The following is a 27643-nucleotide window of genomic DNA, read 5'->3' on the forward strand; positions in this document are numbered from 1 at the left end:
GAATGAGGGCCGATAGGGAGAAAAGGGAGCAGAGGGACAGAGACCGCAAGTTGGGCGAAAGGGTCCCAGGGGTGCACGAGGAAGTAATGCGGGTCGAAAAGCGCCGGTTGAACGAAGTTGAGAAAAGCACGGGTACAATGACGGGGGTAGAAAACGCGACACGGGGTTTGGAAAAGCCGGCGACCGATGAGGTAGAGAGAATTTTATTAAAGCCAACGGTCGCCGAGGTTAATAAAGAAAAAGCAGTGCTGGGAATTAAAATTGAAGAGATGACGGAGGTAGCCCGGGAATTGCAGGGAGAAATGGATTATGTACAAAGTCCCTGCTCACATCACGATGCTGTGCTTAACCCGAATGGAAGTTTGCAGGTTCGCGTGGAGAAAAGGATCCCCCAGGTGAGTCGTGCTGTATATTGTGCGGGTAGATTTTGCAGGAGGATGTTTAGCGACAAAAGAATTTTCGCGCGCTTGGGATCGAGGAAGCATCCGGGCGTTGGTGAAGGGTCCCGTGTGAGTGGAAATGGCACGCGTGTGAGGAAAAAGTGTGCGTCGGCGAGTGGGCGTGTTATAAAGTGTGGGAGTGATACCGAGTGCGAGCGAGAATGCACGTCGGGGTGTACGGAGTGTGACACGAATAGTGAGTTGGTGATGGCGCAGGTGCGAGAGGGCACATCGGAGCGCGAGTGTGAAACCGAGTGCGAGCGAGAATGCACGTCGGGGTGTACGGAGTGTGACACGAATAGTGAGTTGGTGATGGCGCAGGTGCGAGAGGGCACATCGGAGCGCGAGTGTGAAACCGAGTGCGAGCGAGAATGCACGTCGGGGTGTACGGAGTGTGACACGAATAGTGAGTTGGTGATGGCGCAGGTGCGAGAGGGCACATCGGAGCGCGAGTATGAAACCGAGTGCGAGCGAGAATGCACGTCGGGGTGTACGGAGTGTGACACGAATAGTGAGTTGGTGATGGCGCAGGTGCGAGAGGGCACATCGGAGCGCGAGTGTGAAACCGAGTGCGAGCGAGAATGCACGTCGGGGTGTACGAAGTGTGACACGGAGAGTAAGGTGGTGGTGGAACGTGTGCGAGAAAGCACACCTGAATTGGTCATGGCGCGAGTGTGGGAGAGCCCATCCGAGCGCGTTAGTGGGTGGATGCAAGAGTGCACGCCCATGGTGAGTGTTACGGAGGACGTAACGGAGGAGAGGTGTGGACCGAAGTGTGCGCAAGAGTGTGCGCGAGAGGTGTGGTGTGTAACAGAGAGAGCGTTGGTGGAATGTACGGACGGCGTTGGAATGCCAGGTTTTGTGAGGGTGAAAGGGGTAGCGTATGCGTGTGAGCATGCAAGTAAAGCATCGACGGTAACCGGGTTAGTGGTTAGGGCGACGGATAGCCGATGCGAGCACTCGGTGCGAGGGGTGCTTTGTTGGGTGCGAGGCCCGGCGCGGATCGATGCTGCGTCGCTTCTCTTCGAAGCGTCGTTGCCGATTCGGGCTTGGCCCCGCCCCGCACGGTCGAGTCTGGGCCTTGTAGGGCGAGGCGACCGGTCCGGTTCAAGGGCGAGTGGGAGGAGGCGGAACGGTGCCCCCTCGTGGGGACGGGGTTCCGACCGGGGGAGATTGAGCCATCGGGCCCGGGACCGCAAGGTGCCGCGCCGAGATGGTGCGTGGAGCCTCGGTCCAACCAAACCACCTCCCTTGAACCGAAAGCCGGACGGATTCAACCTACAGGCGACCAAACAACCCGAATTCATTGCTCGGCTTTACGAACCGAGTTTAATGATGTCACGACGCACCGAGGCTAGGATATAGTGGACTGTGATGATGGTGATAGTGATAGTGATCGTGATTTGATACGAAATTTATAATAGTGGGTAGAATTGGCAGCAAATGGAAAATTTTTGAATTGGTTGGAATTTGGACAAGCAAAATTTATAGTGAGAGACCCCCGATGTGGTGGGATGGCAAATCCACCATCCTTCACAGGTGGGGGCAAATGCGCAATAGTTTATGGGGTGGCTATGACAACCGAGCCAGGGAGGGCTTGGATAATTGTAGGGATCTAGCGAAGATGACATTAGGTAACGTTAAGTTTAGTTAGTGACTGATACCTGTAGTGGGGACGCAGGTAGATTAGTGTGGATTATAATGACGTGGGAGCGCAATAGTTTAAAGGGACGACTGGGAAGCGCAAGTTTCAGAGGGGAGTAGTTAGCTGAGATGATGCCGTGTGTGTGAGGATTGAACAAGTGAGAATGGAACAGGTGTGATTGCACAGGTGTGCAACTGAACAGGTGTGTGGAGCAGTGTATGAGGGAGTAGTGGTGATTGCGTGTTGTGTTGACCAAATGGTCCAGGAAGAAAGGAGGGTGCAGGTGGCACCAGGTGTGAGGGCACAGGTGTGCAACAACAGGTGTATGTGGCTGTGTGGAATAAATGGTAGTGTGGAATATCTGGAGTATTGGAATGGATGGTCGTGGAGTGAGAATGGTGGAAATTGTGGAGTGGAGTGGATGGTGCGAAGGTGTGAATGGGGGAAGAGTGGACCCCCATCACGGATACCCGGGGCGGGTAGTGTAAGTGTTAGGTAGAGGGTACAGGTAAATTGTGGTTGGATATTGGCATCTGTGGTGCGGGTGGCAGAATGGTATGTGGATGGGTGCATTAGTGTTGTGGAAATGGCTGGGCGTGTAGCCTGTTAGTGTGTGTAGTTGGTTTGGGCACTCCACCACTGTGAGGATGTCGGCCAGGTGAGGCCGCAGGTGGGCTCTGGGAGCCGGTAGTAGTAGTTGTTGTGGATGGGGCCCGAGGATCCTGAGGACGGACCCGGGTAGCCCAGTGCCAGAGGGCACCATGGGGTGACAGAGCCAGGAGAGGGGCTGTCCCCAGTTAGTTAGGTTAGGGTGAGGAGCTAGGTAAGCTCGGGTGGCAACTACAGTGGTGGAGGTGTGCAGGTGGGTAGACCTGTTGGGAGAGCTAGACGTCGCAGCCCAGAAATTGTGCGAGAGCACCGGGAGATGAATCGGGGGAGTGAGACCCCAAATTGAGAGGCACCACAGTTTGGTCAATGGGAATTGGTTTTTAGAACCCATAGTGTAAGTTGGCCCTGGTGTTGGGCTAGCGGCTAGGGTGCCGGCTTAGGATAACCTAGGATCCTGGGTTCGAATCTCGGTCGATCGCCGAATTAATGCCAGGGGGGTTGACTCAGCCTGTCATCCTTCCGAGGTCGGCTAATTGAGTACCAGTTCACTGGTAATTCCCTGTTTGTCGTTGAAGGCGGCAAAAAGGGTTGGCGTCAGGAAGGGCATCCGGCCGTAAAACATTGCTTCAAAAAGGGGACCAAAAAAAAACAACAACTACCACGGTCCCCGAAAAGGCCAACCCCCGCTTTGTGGGGAAAAATGGCCTCTAAACGGTGGTTTTAGTGTAAGTTGGCCAATGGACTGGCAGGGAGAGACCCCGGGTAGTGTAAAGTGTGTTAAAGTCATTTAGAGGATAGTTAGGATGAAGGATCTCCTCGCACCATCTGCATCCACTCACCTGAGGTGACAGGTACTCCACACCATGCCATGTTTTGATTATTTTTTATGATGCAAATGTTTGGATTGTGAGACGCATCATGACGTGGGTGTGACATTGTGCGTAATTCCATCTCTCCCTCCTTATGAGGATTGATGATGAATTGGTGATGGCAAATTTTGAAGTAGAGGGATTGTGGAGACGAATTTGGTATAGGGGAAATATGGGGAAGACGTGACAGTAGTGACGAATTTGTAAATGTGTAGATTTTTGTACATATGGGGTAAGAGCAAGGGTAGGGTAGGTGACAGGGGGGTGACGTACGGTAGGGACGAGCTTTCTCACTTCGCCCTCCGTACGCATTTCGCCTTGCATTGCCTTATTGACGTGTACCCTTGTGACCTTACCCCTCGCTCAATTGTCTTTCTTTTGTCTCCCACATGACCTGTGCGCCATTGGGTGCCGAGGGGAGCGTGCGTGAGGTGGCCATTGTGCGCCCGAGATTCCCAGAACCAGCATGCATTGCGTTGATGGACCGCTGTTCTGCGGCCAAGTACCACTTGATGGACCCCAGGTTCTGGGGCAGGGCACCTCTGTTGGAGACCGGCCATAGTGGCCAGGGAATCTTGCTTGCGGACCTCGGTAAGGTGGCACCTATGCCAAACAGGTGGACCACCCTTAGTTGGCCCCTGAGGCCCTAAATAAAAATGGACACAAGTTGTGCTTTTTATTATTTCCAACTAGGCCGCATGAAGCCAGAAGACGTCGGGAAGAACATCGGCCCAGCAGAGAAAGAGAAGACCACCACCAGTTGTTTTGTTGTGTTTATTATGAACCATGGTGATTGCGCACCGGGTGGTGCTTTTGGTGCTTTGTGGTGCTTTTGGTGCTTTTGGTGCTTTTGGGTGCTTTGGTGGTATTGGTACTGGTGCATCGATGCAATGCGTGCTGTCTCCTCCCTCCCAACAGGAATTTCTTTTTCTTGTTCCCTAAAAAGAAAAAAAAAAAACACAGGTCCTGGGTTGCGTTGTAAATAAGAAATCACGTCATTGTAAATAATGCTCCCCACCGTAAATGTATAGTTTGAGAATAAATCCGTAATTCGGTTAGCTGTGGGCTTGAGTCTGTTAGACAGGGTGCAATGCAATAGGGGGACATACTTATTTGTGTTTTAAAATTGTCACACTCAGGGTCAGGTTAATTGTAGAGGGAATTACACCTACGTGTCACACTAAGTTAAAGTTTAGTAGGCCCGAGAACGGACCTGAAGAAAGGAGGGTGCAGTGTAACGCTTTTGAGAAGTGTGTAACGAATTTGAGAAGTGTAACGGTTTTTGAGAAGTGTAACAATTTTGGAGGAAGTGTAACGAATGTGAAAACGTTACAATGTGAACATTACAAAAGTATGGTAACATCCTCGTAATGTAAATAATGGTCGCAGCCGTCCTCCTAGTTAATTCCATGAAACTTACACGCAGGTCACGATATATCTTTCAAATAGTGTATTTCCTTATTCCATGTAGGCTAAATATGTGTTTCCCACTAGATTGACTTTGCATTGTATCAAACAAAATAAGCGTAGGCCCTTCCAATTTCCCCAAACATCTCCGCTCTCCAAAGTTCCTTTCAAAAGGGGAGTTGTTTTCAATCCCGCAGGCCGCCATTGCCCATGTGCTTTGAGTCGGAGAAGAAAGGCGTGTCTCCACCTCGTCATAAGAGGGAAGGAGTGAACCAGCCCTAACAGCCAATCAGCACCGCGGTGAGCGACCCGGTAGGCGTGCCCTCGGAGCCGGCGGCTTGATTTCGCCCGAGGTGATAAAAGCGACTGTAAGGGACTGCTTTTAGAGATGACCTGGGAGGAGCAAAGAGGCAGCACCAAGAGGAGCGGTGAGATGCGAAACGCTCCAAGCCAAGGAGGAGAGGTACTCGGCAAGGAAACCAGCTTTGGAGAGACGCGCTGAAAGGAGGGAGACGGCTCCACCACAAGAAGAGGAGCAGGTGTGCCGAACCAGCGCGTGGCGTCTACCGCAGCGGATACGCGACGGAGGGTTTTCCCGCCAAAACCGCGAGGAATTGCGAGCTGCTGCCTCCCGACTTTGCCTCCCTCTCAAGCAATCCACCTCAAGCCCTACCTGCCTGCAATATCCCCTGTGTAAGTGTGAACGTCCTGTCCTGCTCGTTGTCTTGGGGTTAAGTAAAAATGAATAGTGTAAGTTAACGATTCGCTGTGTTACTGCTTCTTCCATCCATTGCTTGTGTGTGTATAATAAATCTGTTCTTCCTCCGTACTCTGTCTTCTTCTTCTTTTTCATTCTCTTTCGGTCGTTTTAGAGGTTTCCCGATTGAATATCTGTGGAGCGATCTGGTCAACGTTCGGGTGAAATCGGGTTCTAATCGGGGAGTAACTGTTCGGACGCGGTAATACCAAACCGCTCGGTAAAATAACATCTAAAAACCGCGTCTGTAACAATATTCACTGTAGTATCAATATGGATGATGTCTTTGAGTGACGATGTTGATTCAATTGATTGAATTATTGATTGATTCGAATTGAATGGATTGAGTCGATTGATTGCATTGAATTGAATTGATGATGTTGAAGTGAATGCCATTGACACAGTGCTGTCCATTGTTCATATACCAGTTGGAAAGTAAAGATTAATGCTGAAGAGGGCCAAGACGGGGCTAAAGCTGAGTTGATAGAACAAACTTAAATTCACGGACCCGAGCTGCATGGCCAAAGCTCAGCTCCATGAAACATGAACTCGTAAAGCACGCCTGATGTATGACTGACACAGCAGTGTTGTAAGATTACTTCTCTGAAGATTTCAACATCAGGCCTCAAGATCAAATAATGTCAGCACACTTTACTAATGATGGAGTAACACTTTTCATGGCTGTCATCGCTACTAATGCGGGCAGAAAGTCTTGCAGAGTTGTCAGCGATGGCCTTCAAATTGACACGTTTGCATTTGCAAGCTTCAGCGGAGCAATTTTGAGACTGGCATCGCATCTGATGTTTGTATTCTCCAACATTTCCTTCTTTTTTAAGATTGAGCAATGGCCAAGGTGCCGGCGATAGCATGCCTACTCTTTGCAAAAGATATCTTAGGATCTTTAACGTCCATCCGAGGGACGGCACACACGTTGTTGAATCGCCCTGCCTGTGAAACATCAGGATGGCAGTTTATTGCTGGGTCGAGATACGAACCCAGGCGAAACAACTTAGATGAGAGTGTGTATATATATCTGAGGTATCCTGTTAACCTGAGCATTGGGTTATCGACTTTGTAGACATATATTCATATTGGCCGTGTTCTAAGGCCTTGTTCCAAGAAAGGCATGGTTGTGTTACATAAGGTTCTTACACCAAGGTCTCTATGAATGGTGTTAACTGTATTCCAAGTTGCCAAATACAGATGAGTGTGATAAGGTTCATGAAAGTGTCATTTCTCTGCCGACCATGGGAAGGCCGTGGAGACTTCGAATTCCTTTAATATTTGGGATGCAATTTCCATTTGTAGCTCTCCATAGGCAGTCATGATGATATCTGTTCTTGTTGAAGTTGTGCGATATTTTATGAACGAACTTTATTTATGGAAATTATTGTGTATTGTCTAAGCTGTCCGGAGTATAAATTTCTAAGCTGTCCTGTCATATTCAAATACAATACGACTAGTTCCAATGTTCTCCCATGTTCTCATGTTCCAATGTTCTATCCGTACATCAGTTTGCAAGTTAAACCATTATGCAATGTACAAGACAATTCTAAAATAGAAAGGGACTTATTCTGCGTCATCATCATCAGCCTGTTTTTGATCCACTGGTAGGATAAAGGCATCTCTCATTGCATGCTGGGTATATCGGAATACTCGGCACACTTGCCAAGTACAGAGTGACGAGAGTGCTTTGGCAGGAAATTGTAACTTGCTCAGGGTCCCAGAGACAAGTCGCCTACTCTTCACGAGAGATGCAGTATGATCTTTAACATCCACCAATGAATGCAAGCAGACGAGCAACCCGGTTCAGGGTGCATCCTAGCATACATTGATGTATCACCATGCCTGCGAAACGCCAGGGGGACAGTTTATACATAGGTCGAAATTCGAACCCAGGCTAAACAGCTGAGCAGTGAGTGCACATACCTCTAGGCGATCCTGCGAGCCCTTGTCACCTCATATCAATACACTGTATCTATCGTTTACGGACCTTTTGTATCTATCTTTAATACCCAATATCAACCAGCTGAAGGGAAAGGTGTATGCTGCATGTGTGAGAAATGTTATGATTTATGGGAGCGAGACATGGGTAATGAACGTAGAGCAGCAACGAAGGCTGGAAAGGGTGGAAATGCGAATGGTTCGGCGGATGTGCGGAGTATCGTTGAGAGAGAGGAAGACAAATGATGAATTGTGAAAGATGATGGGAATAGAGCCTGTGATTGATGCTGTGAAGAGAAACAGGTTGAGATGGTTTGGTCATGTGTTGAGGAAGGATGAAAGTGACTGGTTGAGAAGAGTGATGGAAATGAATGTGGAAGGAAGTCGAGGACGGGGAAGACCGAGAAAGACTTGGCTAAAGATGGTGGAAGAAGAAATGCGGGCAAGGGGGTTAACAAGGGGAGATGCAGAAAATAGGGCAAAATGGAGAAGATCGTCATGGGGATCGCAAGGCTAACCCCCGCTCCAGCAGGGAAAATGGCCTTTAAAATGCGTGTTGTTGTTGTTGTTGTTTAATACCCAATTGAATCTATTCCATTAACCCTTTTGTATTGCCTTATCCTATGAGCATGTTTCCTTTTCATTAATTCACCTAACGCAGCATCCAGGAGGTTTTGTCAATGAATGCTCTTGAATACCAGAGAGGCCAATGCTCATGCTTGACTTGCCCATTCGATGTATCGTTTCGCTCTTCCACTTTGGAAAAAAAACTCATTCAAGCTCATGGAGCGGCAGTGAAACCGATGAAATGGAGCCACTAGCAGGTGGATTTGTTTATCTAGATGCAAGTTTCCATTCACATTGTTGGTGGAAGGAATTTGTTTCTCTCTGATGCAAGTTGCGGCTGATTTGCTCGCAGCGTTGACCTTATAACTTTATCCGATTATGTTCGATGTACAGATCACAGCCCGTCCCCCCAAGGTTAGGCTCGCTTCCATGGTGGGAGGCACAAGAGGACGGGCTGGGTGTACCGATGCTGCTGGCAGCAATGGAAAAAAGGAAGATGGATTAAAAGGGAGGAAAGGGGGAGAAATCTAGTAGAAGATTATAAACAAGCTTCTTAGAGAGAACATAAGCATGCGAGTTCTTACGAATACAGTGCCTTGCTTAGATGTCAATTATGAATCCAAATAAGAGCATGAGGAAAAGACTGTAGAGGATGCATTGTCTTTCATTCTTCATGATGTTTACAGGGATGTTACGGCGACCAGTGGGGAAGGCTGCATCTTTTGCCTCACCGCCCATGGCCGGAAAGCAGTCGCCGGGATCCAAGGGGCGAACCAGAAGCGGTGGTGTGGAAGTTGAGGCGGCCGATGATGGTACAACGTCAAACACCCACGATTCGCTGGAAATCGGTACTTCGGCTCAGGCGAGTGTTGCTTTGAAGTCGGGAAGCTGGCAGGCGCAATGTGCAACAGTGCGTGAGAGGTATGGTACAAGAACAACACTCGATTACTACTTCAAACCTACCTTGGGTTTTTGGTGAAAAACTTTACTTTTTTACCCGGTTGTCCATTTCCGTATGACACGAGACTTTGCTAGTCTATTTAAGACCACTGCATGACGGAAGCCTTCTCAAAATGGTCCATGCTTTTCTTTTCCCTGCAATTCGGTGCTATTGTACTCCAATGAATGTTTCACCATCGTCTCTCTGTATATAATCTTCAGTCTTCCTCTGCTTCTTCTAGGCCCTTCACCGGATTTACAGTTTGTAATTATTGTGCCTTGGTTGTCTGTTTGTCTTGCTACCTGTTGGGCCCAATTCAGTTTTGGTGTATTTGATTCTGACCAATATGTCACTTCATTTGCTTTTCTCTCTGATCCATTGGCTTCTCTACTTGGATCGCTTTCTTATCCTGGGAAAGTTTTCCGTTACTTTTTACACGGCGATCAACAGCAACTTTGTCTCTTTGATAACCTGAAAATGCTTTGTTGTTGAAAGCTGAAGTTTTGCGCACTCTTCAAAGTGAGTCAGGTTAGAGCCGAGTAATTGTCGGCGCAATTCTCCCATGGTTTAGCAATGGTCCCAAGTTTGTGTACAACAGCTATAATAATCCACAAACATGGAAGGACTTTGCACACTGCTTCAGTGTGACCTATGACACAGACCTATGTATGAGTACACATAAGTCTCACTCATCTATATGACTTTGACATCATCCCATATATTATTCATTCATTCACTCATTCATTCATTCATTTATTGTTTAGTTGCTGGATTTAGTTTGCCCTTACTTTTCACTACACTTACTAGTCGTGAACAATAAATATTGCAAGTTGAACAGATGCATTTAGTATCAGTTTAGTATCAGTATCAATTGCATTTAGTATCAGTATCAATTGCATTTAGTATCAGTATCAATTGCATTTAGTATCAGTGACATGATAAATAAGTTTTGATCCAAGGTCTGGATTATATAATATAATCGATTGGTTTCAAAGTAAAAAGTGAAAATTAATGTCAATCTGCTCAATTACATTTAAACCTCCTTTGTATCAGCTCCCCTCTTCGTCACATGCGACTGCAAAAGGTCACCGAGTCTGCAGAGAATAACAGAAAGACTCTTTTTGGGATCTAAATGCTAAACGAATTGCTTGGCTGTCTTTGCTTAATCATTAATGCAAAGCGCATTTCACTGGATCAAGGGGACACTACGATGTAAACCACTCAGCTATTCTGTAATAAGAAGTGATCGTGATGTGACAACAATACTACCGTAGCAATTCTTATTTTGTCACGGCCTGGCAACCACACTTGTGGCCATCTGCTTGGTTTTGTTCTATGATGCTTTTACTGCCGCTGATATTGTGGAGGGAGATGCTTCACCTCATATTGATGTATTGACGGAGGAATGCAAAATGTCACCTGCCAAGCCGGATGGCCCTGTTACCACCAGAATGGATTTCTCAACCAAAACGAAGCTAACCAGTTTATTATTTCTATGTGTCGTGCGTTTTCATTGTAAAGAGTTCAGTCATGACATTATCGAATCATTGTACAGTACTTAACAGTTTAGTACATGTTTTAATTCAAACTTTTATCATTATTACCTCCACCACCAAAGGTCTGTCTGTCTGTTTGTTTGTCTGTCTATCTGTTTGTCTGTGAACAAAAGATATCTTAAAAAGTTGTGGACGGATTCGGACGAAATTTGGCAGATTGGTAGCGTATCTGACAAGCACGAAATTATTAGATTTTGGTGAAGATCTGGATTCGGATCCGGCTACTATATATTTTTAAATGATTCTTCACCATTGGGAGATCGGGCCAAAAACGATATACCGGTATAGCAGGATACTCTCAAAAAGTTAAGGAGGAATTTGGTGAAGATCTGAATATGGATTCGGATGCGAGAATTATTTAATTTTTAAAGTGATTCTTCGCAATTGAGAGATCGGGTGAAAGGCGATATATAACATGATATTTCCTTAAAGTTATGGCCGGGTTATGACTAAACTTAGTGGAGGAGTTGGTTAGGTGACAAAAACAAGCCGATTAGATTTTTGTTCAGGTCCAAATCCAGATCCGGCCTATCAGTGGGATACAAAACATAAACTGGTCAGCCTGGCGGCGGTATGCACTCTACCGAGTGCTTATTATTATTACCTCCGCCACCAAAGGTGGATGGAGGTTATGTTTTCACCCCTGTCTGTCTGTCTGTCTGTTTGTCTGTTTGTGAACAAGATATCTCAAAAAGTTGTGGATGGATTCGGATGAAATTTGGCAGCGATGTAGCGTATGTGGCACGGGCGAAATGATTACAGGTAGATTTTGGTGAAGATCCGGATTCGGATCCGGCTACTAGAATTTTTAAAGTGATTCTTTACCATTGGGAGATAGGGCCAAAAACGATACATTGCAGGATATCTCAAAAAGTTGTGGATGGATGATTTTGATTAAATGTGATTCTATATTGTGATTTTCTGGTCTACTCCAGGATACAAAACGTAAACTGTTCACCTGATGGAGGTATGCTCTCTATTGAGTGCCGTTCTAGTTATTATTATTATTAATACTAGGGCATGCCCGTACTATATCTATATCTAAAATTATATCCCCCCCCTCTATTTACATGAAATGGTTTGGTCCAAAGCGAACGGCTTGCGAGTGGTGACAATCCCCCCCCTCTATTTACATGCAATGGTTTGGTCCAAAGCGAACGGCTTCCGGAGTTTGGTAAAGAAATCGCCATCGCGTGCACAAACGCGCAGGAAAGCGAATGAATCGCAAATTCGTTTTTATTAGTTGTAAAACATAGTTTAACGCCAACATAGTTTGCAAACGTGAAATAAATGAATACGCTCTCAAATGTGCCATCCGAGGCAGAGTGTGCCCGCCACGTTCGGCACACGCGATCGTTCGCTGCTCTCTGATTGGTTGAATCGTTTTTTGGACATAGCTCGGTAAGTAATTGTCCGATTAATATGAAACCTTGAAAAGGCACATCCTCGGGTCCCCAGCAATATACCTGGCAAGTTAAAAGTATATCGGACCCGTGGTTGTCGAGAAACAGCGGTCACAGACAAACGTACAGACGTACAGACAGACAGACAGAGATTACTGGAATTATAGATAGATTATTATTATTACTATAAACTATAAATTTAATGCATTGATCACATGCCATTTCCATAGTGTGTGCTGCCAGAGCAGCCCCCTGGTTAAGGGATAACACTCGTGGTGGTTTGCCATTGCCTTCCCAGTGGCAGTAAGTGAGACATGAATTGACAATTTAGCCAATGGTGTCGCTGACAGTTACCTACTATTTGCTAAAGACACTGTGGGATGGGATCTTTAACGTGCACCAGGTAATGTTAGCAGACAAGTCCCCGGCTTCTCATCCCATCGAGGGATGGCACACTCATTGAAGCAATGTCCTGCTAGCAAAACATCAGGGTGACAGTTTATAGTTCGGCCAGGAATTGAACCCAGACAAGGACAACTCGAAGTCGAGTGCGCTCCCTTTGACCCATTCCACCAACACAAGGAAAATGAGAGATGCTGTTTTGTCATCAGTTTTGCCTGTTTGTTTCATTTCTCTTTTTTACTATTGGTGTATTGGATGTTTGAGCTGGCGGGATGGCCTAGAAGTATGCACACACACCTCTAAGCTCTCTAGCATGGGTATGACTCCTAACCCAGCTATAAACTGTCATCCCGGTGTTTCACAGGCAGGGTGATTTTCGCAGTGTGCCGTCCCTCGGATGGACATGCAGGGCTTCCATTCTGTCAGATTAATTGGTGGGCGTGAAAAATACGACCGTGTCCTTTGCGATTAGTAGATCAGCTATCCAAATTCATACGAGCGTATCCTTGGCAATTAGTAGAGCAGCCATTGCCAAATTCCAAATTCCTGCCCCAACTGCTTAGTCAAGCGTAAGGTCTGGCCAGCCTGTTCGTGAAAGATGTGGGCAAAAACTTCCCTCGGCCAACCCCACAAGAACGTGGGAATAATTGTGGCCTTTAATAGAAGAAGTGTGTTGGTTGCTTGCAATGCTAAGTGTCAGCAAAACATAAATTGTTTCTAAGGCTCAAGGATTGGAGGAATGTGTATCAACAACCTAATGTATGTTGATGATACAATTCTGTTGACAGAGAGTAAAGAGGACTTCATGAAACTGCTGCAGACAATGAAAAAGCTGCTCTTTATTTGAACTGAAAAAAAAGATTTAAAAAATCTTGTCAACTGAGAAGATTGATGTGTTCAGATCAGGAGATGATCATGTGGAAATAATGGAAAGTTTCATCTTTCCAGGTTCTAAGGTTGAAGTGATTGGAAAATGCGGAGGATAAATTAATAGACAATTAGCATTGGGGAGAACAGCAACGTCAGGATTGACAAAGATCTGGAAAGACAAAGATGTGACAAAACAAACCAAGAGGAGGCTGGTGAATTATCTGGTATTTCCACTTGCCTGGGTAGCAGCGTAGCTGTTTTTCAGCTACCTCAGGGAGTGATGTCCCTGCCCTATGTGAGTGGCTGAAAGTGGCTCTGGCTGAAAGTACCTGGTACGGGTCCCTTGTCGAGGGTAACGGATCCCCACTGCCTTGTGGGAAAACCCTCTTTCGGCTAAGGCTATGAGAAGGACACTCGGATATCAAACCACACCTGTAGGTCAGCCTGGGCAGCGCTACATCGTGGATAAATGTGCCCATGGAAGTCAGTGGTGGCACCAACTTGGACATCACTGCGCAGCATTGGCAGACATCTGTATCTACTTTAGACATCAAGGGAAGCCGTCAACATACCGACGACCAGGCCAGTCAAACCACATACTTTCAGGGCTGCGCCTATGCGCATCAGATTTAATGTTGCATTTACTGCACCTGCAGCCAACGATGCTCATAGGAATAAAGAGCGGGAGATAGCACACATCTCTATCACTTTAATTGCTTCTCTGTGCAGGTTTTTCCCTTCATTGGCACCAGCTCACCTGCTCACCACCCATTTTTATGCCTCCGCCGACAAAGTCGCTGGCGGCATTATATTTTCGGGTTGTCCGTCCGGGCTAAACCTCGTTTTTCTCAGCAACCATATGTCTGATTGAGACAAAACTTTCAGGGTAGGAGTGACACCCATACAGAATGTTTTTATGATAATTGTGACATCATAGGTCACATGGTATGGCAGCCATCTTGGATTAAAAGCAAATAATTAAAATATTATTTCTCGGAAACCACTGAATAGAAAAATTTGAGACTTGGCACATTGTCCAGTACTCCTAATTGGGAATAAAAGCATCATAATGATGACATCATCGGTGAAGTGGCATATCAGCCAAAAATGTTTTAATTGAATTCCTTATCCTAAAAATCTGAAATTGCATGCACATGATCTATGACCCATTTGTATTTAAATATTAAATTTATGACATCATAGGTCACATGGTTTGGCTGCCATATTGGATTGAAGTAAAATATTAAATAATTATATCTCTGAAATCGCTCACCCGATCGATGCGAAATTTTACAAATATCATCGAACAGCACTGTTGCATATAGTTTGAAAATGATGATGTCGTAGGTCACGTGGTTTGGCAGTCATCTTGGATCGAAAAACGAACCTTATCCGATCAACAAGAAACTTCACAAACGTGATCCCCTTCCCATACATATGCAGAGTGATGGCATCTACCCATTGTGGGACTATGCGGAGGCATATTGGCAACACAGTCGCATTGTTCTAGTTACCTATTCCGCCATCACACAATGTACAATGCTTCGTGAGCACGCCAATGAAGGGAAGAGATTCATTGAAAGCGATGACTCACACGATCATCATAATTTCTAGTTGCAATGTATGGATGAAAGTTGTGGACAGGAAAATGAAAAAAGGAAGAAGATTGATAGGTTGAAATGTGGTGTTGGAGATAACTGTTAAAAAATCCATGGACTTCAAGAAGAACTAGAACAACACTCGATAGAAGGCATACCTCTGCCAGGCTGAACAATTTACGTTTTGTATCCCACTGAAAGGCCAGTTCTGCATCCGGACCTGAAACAAAATCAAATCAGCTTGGTCTTGTCACCTCCCCAACTCATCCACCTAGTTTTGTCATAATCCGTCCACAAGCTTTTTAAAACATTCTGCTATATATCGTTTTGGCCCCATCACTCAATGGTGAAGAATCACTGAAACAATTTTTTTAAATCTCGTATTCGGATCCCTATTCAGATCTTCACCAAAATGTAATTATTTCGTCCATGTCACACACAACTCGCCACCAAATTTCATCCGAATCAGTCCACAACATTTTGAGATATCCTGTTCACAAACAAACAGAGAAACAAGAAGACGTCATGTGGAGCACGATACTTGCAAAATCCGCCCCCCCCCCCCCCCCCCAAGAAAAAAATTCCATTGATACAGCAAATTGTCCTTTTCAGCAAGATTCAAATTGACAATCTTGATCAAAGCTCGGGTCAATAGGAAGAAAAGTGACGATTTTTCAGATAAAAAATGATGATTTTTGAAGGTTAGCCTTGAGTTGACCTTTGACCTCAAAAATAGTTAGTTTCTCTATTTCGTGACTCAATGTGCAAATGCTGTTCAAGTTTCAAGTAAATCGGATGAAAATTGAGGGTTTTTAAAACTTGGCCTATGTTGACCTTTTGGCTTATGTTGACCTCAAAAATGGCTGGTGGTTGACTTCAGTGACCATATGTGCAAATCCTCTTAGAATTTCAAGTCAATTGGATGAAAATTGAGGATTTTAGAAATTTGGTTTATGTTGACCTTTTGGCCTATGTTGACCTCAAAAATACTCGGTGGTTGAAGTCAGTGACCAAATATGCAAGTCCTCTTCAAATTTCAAGTCAATTGGATGAAAATTGAGGATTTTAGAAATTTGGCCTATGTTGACCTTTTGGCCTATGTTGACCTCAAAAATACTTGGTGGTTGAATTCAATGAACAGATATGCAAGTCCTCTTCAAATTTCAAGTCAACTTGATGAAAATTGAGTATTTTAGAAATATGGCCTATGTTGACCTCAAATATACTTGGTGGTTGAATTTAGTGACTAGATATGCAAGTCCTCTTCAAATTTCAAGTCAATTGGATGAAAATTGAGGATTTTAGAAATTTGCCTTATGTTGACCTTTTGGCCTATGTTGACCTCAAATATACTTGGTGGTTGAATTAAGTGACCAGATATGCAAGTCCTCTTCAAATTTCAAGTCAATCGGATGAAAATTAAGGATTTTTGAAATTTGGCAAAGTTGGTGACCATTGGCCTATGTTGACCTTTTGACCCCAAAAACAATGGGCTTCTCAATTGGGACGACCTATACAACTTGGTGAAGTTTCGTGACGATCGGTTTAGAATTGTGACCTGTAGGCTGGTGACAAGCAAACAGACAAACAAACAGACAGACACAACCACAAACGCAACCGACCAATATACTTGAAAAATCTTCGATTATGCAAGTAAAAAACAGACAGTGGTGAAAACATAACCTCCGCCCACCTTTGGTGGCAGAGTAAACAAACAAATTGGTGCTTGAAGAAATTAGATCACCATGTAAAGCAGAAACTGTCATACTTTGGCTTGACCCATCATGCATGTCGACAACAAGTCTGGAGAGGTCAACCATGCTGGTAGGGTTGAGGGAAGAAGAGGAAGAAGCATACCTTATATGTGTCTGATGGACGGGGTAAAGGCTGCAACAATGCTATCTCTGCCAGAGCTTCGGAAAACAGTGTATGGTAGGGTTGTTTGGAGAAATCTGACATGAAAGTCACCAGAAGTCGGACACACCTTGACGGAACTGGGTAACTGGTTATAATTATAATATTTACTTCCGGTAGGTGTACGGACCAGCGACTCTTAACCTATAGACCGCCCATGTGCAAGTACTTGCAATTTTCTTCTCCATATTTCCCATAGGCAAGTGTTAAACAATGCTAATGACAGTTATGAATGGGGTTATGCATCAAATGAAGGCCACAATTGGGCTGCAAGAGTGTCGCGGCCAATATCACATGTCCAACTTGAAGCCATGGCTGGTAGAAATCGCATATGAGGCCCCAAGGTATAAGATATAAACAATCCATATGCAGTTCACATATAATATGATGGCTCGAAAAACTCGAACAGGCATAAAGACTCATTAAAGCACCTTTATTAGCTATATATCATTGCGGCCTAGCAAGTTGAGATGGCTCGGATCCGTTAGTCTGTGGGCGACACGATAAGCATTGAATGCGTCAAGGTTGTCAGATTTCCTCCAAATTTCTTGCAGTTTAGTCTTTAATAACAGAAGCGACTGTTTAAAAAGGTAATCATACTTTGGACAGAATTGACTGAATACTGTAGTTTGTGTTTATAATACTTTTTACTTCCGCTAGGTGTTCCCACATGAAACGCCACGATATGCTATTGATACACCTTAACACTTAGTTCCTCTAAGGTGGAAAACCCCCTTGGGGAGGATGGCACATGAAGTCACTACAACCCCACAGTGTGACTCTTAGTCCCCCTGGCAAGTTTGGTTGAGATTGGATAAGTAACGACTGGATGTATCGTGTTCAGACAGAGTGACACCAAATTGCGTATTTTAGTATGATTATTGTCATTGACCTCATGGATGCCCTCACTGAGCAGATAAACCTCAAGGTCGTTTTTTGCTGCACTTTTGCTGCACCTGAGATATCCTGCCTGTAAGTCGTTTCTTGTAAAATATTGATTGCACCTGCCTCTTGTCTCTCTTACCGATTCAGGAATGCGGCGATGTTTAACAACCGGCTCATGGCTGATGTCACATTTGTGGTCGGGCCTCCCGGGGCCAGTCAGCGAATTCCTGCACACAAGGTGGGCCTTGCCCGCAAAGCCTCTCAATGCGTCTGCCCCTGCCCTCGACTCTTTGCAAATCACAAAGTGCATGCACGTGCCACGCTGACGCAGCCGACACCACATCTGGAGTTCGCTTGTGCGCTGACAACTCCATGTCTTCAAATAAATACCATTCACGAGTAGTTGAATAGATGAATCCCTGTACATAGTGTATTGCTCTGTTATAAAAATGAACATTGCAAATTAAACGATAAGGCCACATTGCACTAACCTCGATTGTATTATTACCAATAATTCATAATATGCCTTCGACATTTTGAAGTGAAGTCTGCTGAGAGAGTAATCAACTTTCTTCTTCTTCATTTGCTCCAGCTCATTTTTTTTATATCAAAGTAATTCTACATGGACTAAACATTAAATTTACTTTCTTATATACTGACTGTATAGAAGTATCATTTGAAGTAATTCTATGTGGTAATCGTAATTCTACATCAAATTTACTTTCTTGTGTACCGTATAGAGTTCAGGTACACTTGGCCCATTTGTCTTTCCGAATCCTGGGGAGATTCGCCTCTTTCACCTGCCAGACAATTGCTTCAAGTTCCCAATACTGTATTAAAAAGAATACTGAATTTATGCCTTTTGCCAGTATGCACAATAATGTCCTTTTGGATTTTTTTGTTTGTTTGTTTTTTGTATACAAGATCGAGGCTCGTGAAAGAGCGAACATTAATTACACAGAAAGACAAACCGACACATAAAACATATAACATCGGGAGCGGTAGACAAGATGGGGAGAGAGAGGGGGAAGGACACAAACACGACATTTGAGAGCAGGGACCGAGAGACATGGAGACATTGAGAGATCTGTGGGAGGGAGAGGGCTTTGGGGGGAGGGGACTTTGGGGGGCAAGGACCAAGAGACATGGAGACATTGAGAGATCTGTGGGAGGGAGAGGGCTTTGGGGGGTGAGGCATGGGAAGGGGGGGGGGGGTGGGAGAGGTATAAAACATATGGACACTGCCAGGACTTCCAGGAAAGAAGTTGGAATTTCAAACAAGGTGGATCTGGGGTGAATTAGTGGGGGTTGAAAAGATCAAGGTTTTGGATGGGGGAAGATAAGAAATGGTGGTGAACAGCTGTTTTAAAGACCTGGAGGGAGGAGTGGGATTGAAGGGAGTGTGGGAGTTTGTTCCAGAGGCGGGAGAAAAGTGGAATGAAAGAGTGAAGGTGAGCAGAGAGCCGAGATTTCGGCAGTTTAACCATCAGAGGGTTGCTGGCAGAGGGTATAATCAGAAGGTATAATCAATGAGGATGCCACCTCAACTCCTCAAGTCCAGGTGCACCAGACGTTTTGTAGCATTGTCCACTTCTCAACCATCAAAAAAGAAAGTTAATTTGGTATATATTTTAAATGTAACGTTAAACACCAGAACATGGAGCAGTGGAATCCCTCCTGGGGTTTGTGTCGTTTGATGGTGAACGTCGCCCCAAATGTCTTGTTCATCCGAGTTTCAGATGTATGAATCGCCACGGCACATGGCTAGCTTCGGTGGAACTTAAACTGTTTTAGTGAAAAACTGAACTGCATCAGTTTTAGTAAATGGCACACATCAATTGCACTCTTAATTTGTTTGTTCTCAGATTGGCCTCTCCTGTCATTCCAAAGCTAAGATCAGTGTTTTCGATTTTTTTTTTTTTGGCATATTTTTCATTTTGAAGCTTCTGTTGTTTGTATCAAATATCAATTTATTTTGTGATGAGGGGGAAAGTATGTGATGAGTTTAACACACAATATGTGAACATATGCCTGGTGTTGGGTTAAGGTGGCTGGCTTAAGATCGCAAAGTCCTCAGTTCAAGCCACCGTAATGCCATTGAATTAATATCAGGTGTGTTGCTTAGCTTACTGGAATGAATGAGACATTCGAGTATCCTGCGTTGGAGTGGCAACCAATGTAGGATTGTGCCCAATAGCCAAGAAGCTGCCTGCCCAATGCATATGAATATGCAAAAAGGAGTGGACACATACATACGAGTGTGTGTGTGTGTGTGTGTGTGTGTGTGTGTGTGTGTGTGTGTGTGTGTGTGTGTGTGTGTGTGTGTGTGTGTGTGTGTGTGTGTGTGTGTGTGTGTATATATTGTTGCGGATATGGGATTTGCATCCATCCATATCCGCTTGTAAATATTCCCCTATTTCCTCAATACTTCCCAACTATCCCCAATCCCCCATTCCCTAGTCCCATTTTCTGTAAACAACACTCTGTAGACCCGACCTCCCCCTATTTCCCCCATTAAATGTCGTGCCCAGGTTCACCGCATCTCATGTAAGACAACTATAGGACATCTTGCTAGTTATTATTAGTCTATGTCAGTTAAGGACTCGTTTCCATTAATTCTGACCCTTCGTTGCACCAGAATGTGATTGTATGGCACCGTTAGGAAGTTTAGGACCTCCCAATACCTCCCCGCAGCTCTTCCTCACGGTTCAGCAACAACAACAACAACAGCAACGGCAGCGGCGGGCGCGGGGAGTGCGCGTCCTCACTCCGGCTCGGTTGGTAGGGGGTGTTGGGAGGGCACCAGGCCTCCCCAACGAGCCGCCATCGAACATGTGCTCGACGGGGTTACCAAATAGGGGCTCCCTGTCAGCTCCTCGTCAAGGGCGGAGCCCGGTAACCCCCGCACCCAATGGAAGCGGCGGACCGGCCCCAGTGGGGCGGAGCCAACCAGCCGAGGGCGTGTCACTCCCCGCTGAGCATGCGCAGGGAGAGGGAGGTGACGTCAGATGCGCGCTGAGCTTGGAGCAAGCAAGACGTACCCTCCGAGCGCTGTGAGGCCTCCCCGCATCTTCTGGACTGGACCGTGCTTTATCCTGTCCCCGAGCCAAGGTGCACCTTGTGCCATCGAACTACCTGTCCCTCCCTGCCATCAATCCCTGTGTAAGTCAGCCTTGTTCCGTTTGTCTGTGGTCTGTCCGGGAATAGATAAGATTGTATTTAAGTGCCCATCTCTTCTGTGTCTTTTACCTCACTCTGCCGTGTAATCTACCCCCCTTTTCTCCACCACTGTAATTATACCCTCCTCCGGAGGTCTTGAGAACTGTACCCCTTGCGTCGTTTCCTCTTTCCCCGTCGTCGTGTCCTTTCCATCATTGATTTGGCATAGCGCGATTTGGTCAACGTCTGGGTGGAATCGGGGTCTAGTCGGGGAATAACTGTTCGGTCGCGGCAATACCACCGCTCGGTAAATAACATCTAAACCGCGTCCGTAACAATTGGTGTCGGGAGTGAGATACGGACCCGAAGCGCGCTTAACGCGCTCAAAATTATAAGTCACCGAAATTTGATTTTGTTTTACAAAAAACCCGAATTTTGAAAGTCGCGCTATGGGAGATCAAGACGGCTGGGTTCCGGTAGAGGAGAGTGAGGCAGGGTCGATCCAGGACCAAATTGAGGGACATGAGGAGAGCGAAGCAGTGAGGGCGGCAGGTTCGCAAAATGGCGTCCTCGCGCACGAGGTTACAGGCGCGCAAAATGGCGCCTCGCACATGGCTACGGCGACTGCGCCCGCGACCGTAGCAGCGCCGCTGGTGGATTCGAACCTTTTTTTCCTGCAAATGAGGGCCCTTATGGGACAAATGGGAGACCAAATTGGAGGTTTGAAAAACAGTATAGAGGCTCAGAGTGAGCAAATGGGGGTAATGGGGTCCAATAGCGAGAAATTGAGGGAGGACATGGGGGCCAATAGCCAACGGTTAGAACAAAGGATGGGGTCCAATAGCGAGAAATTGAGGGAGGACATGGGGGCCAATAGCCAACGGTTAGAACAAAGGATGGGGTCCAATAGCGAGAAATTGAGGGAGGACATGGGTGCCCAGATCGGAGGGTTAGGGAGTAGAATAGAGGGATTAGACAATAGATTAGGGGAAATACAGGAGGGATTAACGGGGGTAGAAAACAGAATGGCCGCTCAAGAGAATCAAATGGAAGGGATGAAAAAGGGGTTAGAGGGGTTAGAAAACAGTATGGAAGGCAAATTGAGGGACATGAGGGACCAAGCGGAAAGGGAAGTTAAAAAAATGGGGCAGCAGATAGAGGGGGTCAGAATGGGGGTAGAAACTAAATTGGATGCTCACAGGGAGGAAATGGAGCAGATGAGGGTGGCATCTGGGCAGGAGATGCAAGTGATGGGAGAGGAGATCAGAAGAGGTGTGAGTGAGGAGGTCGGAGGAGTGTGCGAGGAGGTGAGGCACTGTGAGGAGCGCATGGAGAAGGAGGTGAGAAAGGGGACTGTAAAATTGCAAGGTGGTATAGAGGAGTTGACGCTGGGAGTAGAACAACTGACAGTGGGACAAAAGGAGTTGGGGGACCAGGTAAAGAAGAACACAGCGGTAATAGAGGGTTTAAAATCGACACAGAAGGAGATGAAAAAGGACGTAGGGGTAATTAAAAAAGAGTGTCAGACGGTACATGAGGACCTGACGAGGAAAATGAACAAGGTGGTAGAGGTGATGGAGGTTAAAGAGCGGGAGGTGCGGGAGCACATAGAAAAAAATAAGGTGGAGTTAAAGGAAGAACTTAAGGGGGCGCACGAGGAGGTGAAGCAGAAATTAGAAGAAGTGGAAGAAGGGGTGAGCGAAATTAAGAAGCGACGGAGAGAGGATAAGAAAGAGATCAAAGAGGAAGTAAAAGAATTGGTCCAAAGTCTGTGTTCGGATCGTAATGATGTGCTCATTAACCGGATGAGGGATTCGCAGGTGATGGAGGAGAAGCGAAGAGAAAAAGGACCCGGTGTAAGTGGTGACCAATATGGTCGTGCGTATGTTGCGCCAGGTGATTTAATAAGCTTGGGGGTCGAGATGGACCCGGGTGTTCGTGAGAGGCCGTTGGTGAAGTGTGCGACAGGTCTGGTGTGCGAAAAAGGAGGTGGGCGAGAAAGTCCGACTCTGGGGTGCATGGGGAAAGAGTGCGCTGTCAAAAGTAAGGAAGAGTGTACACCTGTGGTGAGTGTTACAGAGGGTGTAACGGGAGAGTGTGCGCGAGAAAGGTGTGTAACGGACGGGTGCATGAGGAAAGAGTGCGCTGTCGAGAGTAAGGGTGAGTGCGCTGTCAAGAGTGGAGGTGAGAGTAGTAAGAGTGACACGGAGCGTGAGTTGGTTGTGACAGGTGAGAAAGGAAGCACACCTGGAATGGTAGAGCGTGTGTGGGAATGCACGCTGGAATTGGTAGTGAGGCACGTGGTTGGGTGTGAGAGCACACCTGTGATTGTCACAGAGGAGGTGACCGAGGAGGGGGCGTGAAGAGGTGTGTTGGTGAGGTGTGCGAGCGACGAATGTGTGCCAAGGTGTTCGGTGGTCAGGTGTGTGACCAAGTCTGTGAGTGGAATGAGTGTACCTGGGTGTGTAAGAGAAGGTGCAATGACCAAGAGCAGGGAAACGGCTGGATGTATGAGCAAGAAAGGGGTAGCGTATGCGTGTAAGCATGCAGGTGAGGCATCGACGGTAACCGGGTTAGCGGTTAGAGCGACTTATAGCCGAATCGGGCCCTCGGTGCGTGCCGGGCTTCGCGTGCCGTGAGAACCAGCGGGGATCCGAGCCACGGCGGGTTCGAAAGGACCGCCGTACGCGATCCACGCTGGGCCTCGCTTTGAACGGCCGCGTCCGTGCTCCACTAGGCGGAGCGGGCAGCCCGATAGGAAGGGTCGTCATGGCGACCACTTTTTGTTGAGGCATTCCGGCAGGTCGAGATCGGGCCATGGGATGGCTCCGTGCCGAGATGGTACGTGGGACCTCGGCCCGGGTAAACCTCCTTCCCTGCACCGAATGCGGGACGTATCCAGCCGCTGGCACCAAACAACCCGCATTCATGGCTTGGCTGTACGAAGCCGAGCTTTAGAAGTGAATTGGCGCACCGAGAGGCATTAGTAAGTAGACTGTAATGACGAGGATAGTGTTTTGGCCCCGAAATTAGAAAAACAAAATTTGATGATTGGCAAAGGATTGGCAGTAATGATTGGCAGATGATGGGTAGTGATTGGCAAATTTTTGATTTGTTGAAATTTGATGTGCAAAATTGGTAGTGGGAGATGCCCGATGTGGTGGGATGGCAACTCTGTCATCCCTCACAAACTGGGGCAAATGCGCTATAGATTATGGGGTTTATGGCAGTGAAAACTAGCCCGGGTGGGTTAGGATATAATGTAGGGATCTAGAGAGATGACATTAGGTAACATTAAGGTTAGATAGGAGACTTGGTACCTGTAGTGGGGATGTAGTAGCTTAGTGTTTGATAATGACGTGGGAGCGCTGAGTGTAAGGGAAGACAGAGGAGCGCGAGTTTTAGAAGGGAGTAGACAGAGCAGATGATGCAGTGTGAATGGAAGTGCTGGTGAGCAGCTTCAAATGAGGCATCGGTGAGGCAATGCTCCGAGGTGTGTGTGAGTGTACAAGTGATGAATGAGAGAGCATTGCGGATGAGTGTCATGGTGAGTAGTGAGTGTTGTGGATCAGCGTGAATGCGCTTGGGGGAGAGAAGGGTGCAGGCGGCACCAAGTATGAGAGCACAGGTGTGCAAGTACAGGTGTGTGGAATATATGGAGCAGAGAATGAGTGGTGTGGAGAGAGTTGGAGTAAGTGGTACGGAGTGGTGTGCATGGTGCGAAGGTGTGGATGGGGGAAGAGTGGACCCCTTTTCACGAGTACCCGGGGAGGGTAGTTTAAAGAATAGTTAGAAGGTATAGGTAAATTGTGGTTGGATATTGGCATTTGTGGTGCGGTTGCAGAATGGTATTGTGGATGGGTGCATTGGTGTGGTGAAATTGGCTGGTCGTGTGGCCTGTTAGTATGAGTGTTAATGGTTGGGCACTCCGCCACTGTTAGATGTCGGCCAGGTGAGGCCGCAGGTGGGCTCTGGGAGCCGTTAGTGTCAGTGGGTGCCTGAGGATCCCGGGTGTGGATCGGGCAGCCCGTGCCAGAGAGGGCACTGAGGGGGTGAGAGTGCGAGAGAGCCTTCCCCAGTTAGTTAGGTTAGGGTGAGGAGCAGGTGAGCTCGGTAGGCAACAACAGTGGTGGAGGTGTGCAGGTAGGCGGACCAGCTGGGAGCGTCACACGACCCAGCCACCGAAATTGTGCGGGGGCACCGAGTGTTGAATCGGAGAGTGAGACCCAACTTGATGGTGTGCACCACAGATGGTCAATGGGATTTTGGTTGTTTGAACCACATAGAGTAATGAGGGCCAATGGTTTGGCAGGAGAAAGACCCCGGGTAATGTAAAGTTGTTAAAGTCATTTAGGAAATAGTTAGGATTGATGAATCTGTCGCACCATACGCAGCCACTTGCCTGAGGTGATGATGATGACTCCACACCTGTGTTTTCTTTGTTTTGTGTTGCAGGAAATGAGAATTGCTGTTTGGATTTGTGAGATGCATCACGACGTGGATAAGACATTGGGGTGATTCCATCTCTCCCTCCTTAGGAGGGACTGATGATGAATTGGTGATGGCAGATTTTGATGTTGAGTTGGAGATGGCAGATTTTGATGAGAGTTGGAAATGGCAAATTTGATTGGTTAGGAGGGAGAGAAGACGAATTTGGTTTATGGGAGGAACGGGGAAGACAGTAGGGACGTTTGTTGATGTGTAAAGTAGATGTTTATGGGTAGTGTTGTGTTTTGTGGATACAGTAAGGGGTAAGGGAGGGGCAATGTAGGTTACCTGGTGGGGGGGGGGGGGCGTACGGTAGGAACGTACCTGTCTCACCTGGTTCCCATGTGCCCCCAGTGTGCATTACCTTGTATTGCGTGCACTTTTGCGCCCTTACCATCTTACTCACTTGTCTTATTTTGTCTCCCACCTCCGAGGATCTGGCTTTGGGGCAGAGAGAGAGGAGAGAGAGGTGCTGGCTCCGCAGTTGTGGGCCTGTACTTCCGCTGCTTGCTGCCTGGATCGATACACCATATGGACCGCAATTTTTGTGGCCGCCCACAATGGACCGCAGTTCTTTTGCGGTCAAGCACCACCCATGGATGGACCTCTGGGTCAACGTGGCACCTATGCCATACAGGTGAACCACTTTTAGTTGGCCCCCCTGACGGCCACAATTCAGAAATGGACGCGGTTGGCGCCTTTCTTTATTTCTAAAGAAGCCAGAAGGCCAAGTGCACTCCATGAAGGCAAGACCAGCGGCAGAACATTGGCCGGCTGCGACACCACCGGTGACCATGGACACTTAATTGTACATTTTTATGAACACTTTATTGGTGCACCGGATGGTGCTGACTGTGCGTAATGGGGTGGTGCTTTTGGTGCTTGGACGGGGTGCTCTGCACATTATTAAAGGCCGTAGGGCCACAGGGCACTCGTGGGTTGGTGTATCGATGCTGGCATGCGTGCTCTCCCTATGCATAACATCTGCATGTGTTCCTCAAAGAACAGGTCCTGGATCGTAGTGTAAATATCAGTGTTGTATAAACTAGGGCATGCCCGTACAAAATTATATCCCCCCCCTCTATTTACATGAAATGGTTTGGTCCATTCGCAAAGCCAAAGCGAACGGCTTGCGAGTACGGTGACAATCCCCCCCCTCTATTTACATGAAATGGTTTGGTCCAAAGCGAACGGCTTGCGAGTACGGTGACAATCCCCCCCCCCCTCTATTTACATGAAATGGTTTGGTCCAAAGCGAACGGCTTGCGGAGTTTGGTAAAGAAATCGCCATAGCTCGGTAACTACTTGTCCGATTAATATGAAACCTTGAAAAGGCACATCCTCGGGTCCCCAGCAATATACCTGGCAAGTTTCAAGTATATCGGACCCGTGGTTGTCGAGAAACAGCGGTCACAGACAAACATACAGACATACATACACACAGAGATTACTGGAATTATAGATAGATAATGCTCCCTACCGGCTGTATGTTTAGTTTGAGGATGCTTTCCGCGATTCGGTTATCCTGTGGGTGTGTTTCTGTTAGGAGAAGGGTGCAACGTCGCAGGGGGACATATTTACTCATTTGTGAACACCTGTAAAACTGTCGCACTCAAGGTTGAGTTAATAGTAGAGGGAACTACATCTGAGTGCCACACTAAAGTAGGTAAAAATTTATCGGGTCGGGACGCCCCGAGGTAGAGAAGGGTGCAATGTTGCGGATATGGGATTTGCATCCATCCATATCCGCTTGTAAATATTCCCCTATTTCCTCAATACTTCCCAACTATCCCCAATCCCCCATTCCCTAGTCCCATTTTCTGTAAACAACACTCTGTAGACCCGACCTCCCCCTATTTCCCCCATTAAATGTCGTGCCCAGGTTCACCGCATCTCATGTAAGACAACTATAGGACATCTTGCTAGTTATTCTTAGTCTATGTCAGTTAAGGACTCGTTTCCATTCATTCTGACCCTTCGTTGCACCAGAATGTGATTGTATGGCACTGTTAGGAAGTTTAGGACCTCCCAATACCTCCCCGCAGCTCTTCCTCACGGTTCAGCAACAACAACAACAACAACGGCAGCGGCGGGCGCGGGGAGTGCGCGTCCTCACTCCGGCTCGGTTGGTAGGGGGTGTTGGGAGGGCACCAGGCCTCCCCAACGAGCCGCCATCGAACATGTGCTCGA

General features: G+C 46.9%; 1 protein-coding gene across 5 annotated transcripts in view; it reads left to right on the forward strand.

Moving 5' to 3' along the window:
- The window catches only part of LOC137436990 (BTB/POZ domain-containing protein 3), a 67749-nt gene that overhangs the window by 11665 nt on the left and 28441 nt on the right, over positions 1 to 27643 (forward strand). For 4 of the 5 annotated variants that reach the window (XR_013625028.1, XR_013625029.1, XM_068131267.2 and 1 more), the window contains exons 2-3: positions 8925 to 9159; positions 17954 to 18044. Coding sequence is in view for 2 of the 5 variants with exons in the window: in XM_068131266.2 (XP_067987367.1) it covers positions 8925 to 9159; positions 17954 to 18044 (326 nt within the window). In the remaining 3 variants the exon portion in view is untranslated. The remainder of the gene's footprint in view (positions 1 to 8924; positions 9160 to 17953; positions 18045 to 27643) is intronic. The other variant, XM_078787000.1, reaches the window with a different exon arrangement.

Source organism: Myxine glutinosa, chromosome 11 (assembly GCF_964187855.1).
Source record: "Myxine glutinosa chromosome 11, kmMyxGlut1.1, whole genome shotgun sequence".
NCBI lineage: Eukaryota > Metazoa > Chordata > Myxini > Myxiniformes > Myxinidae > Myxine > Myxine glutinosa.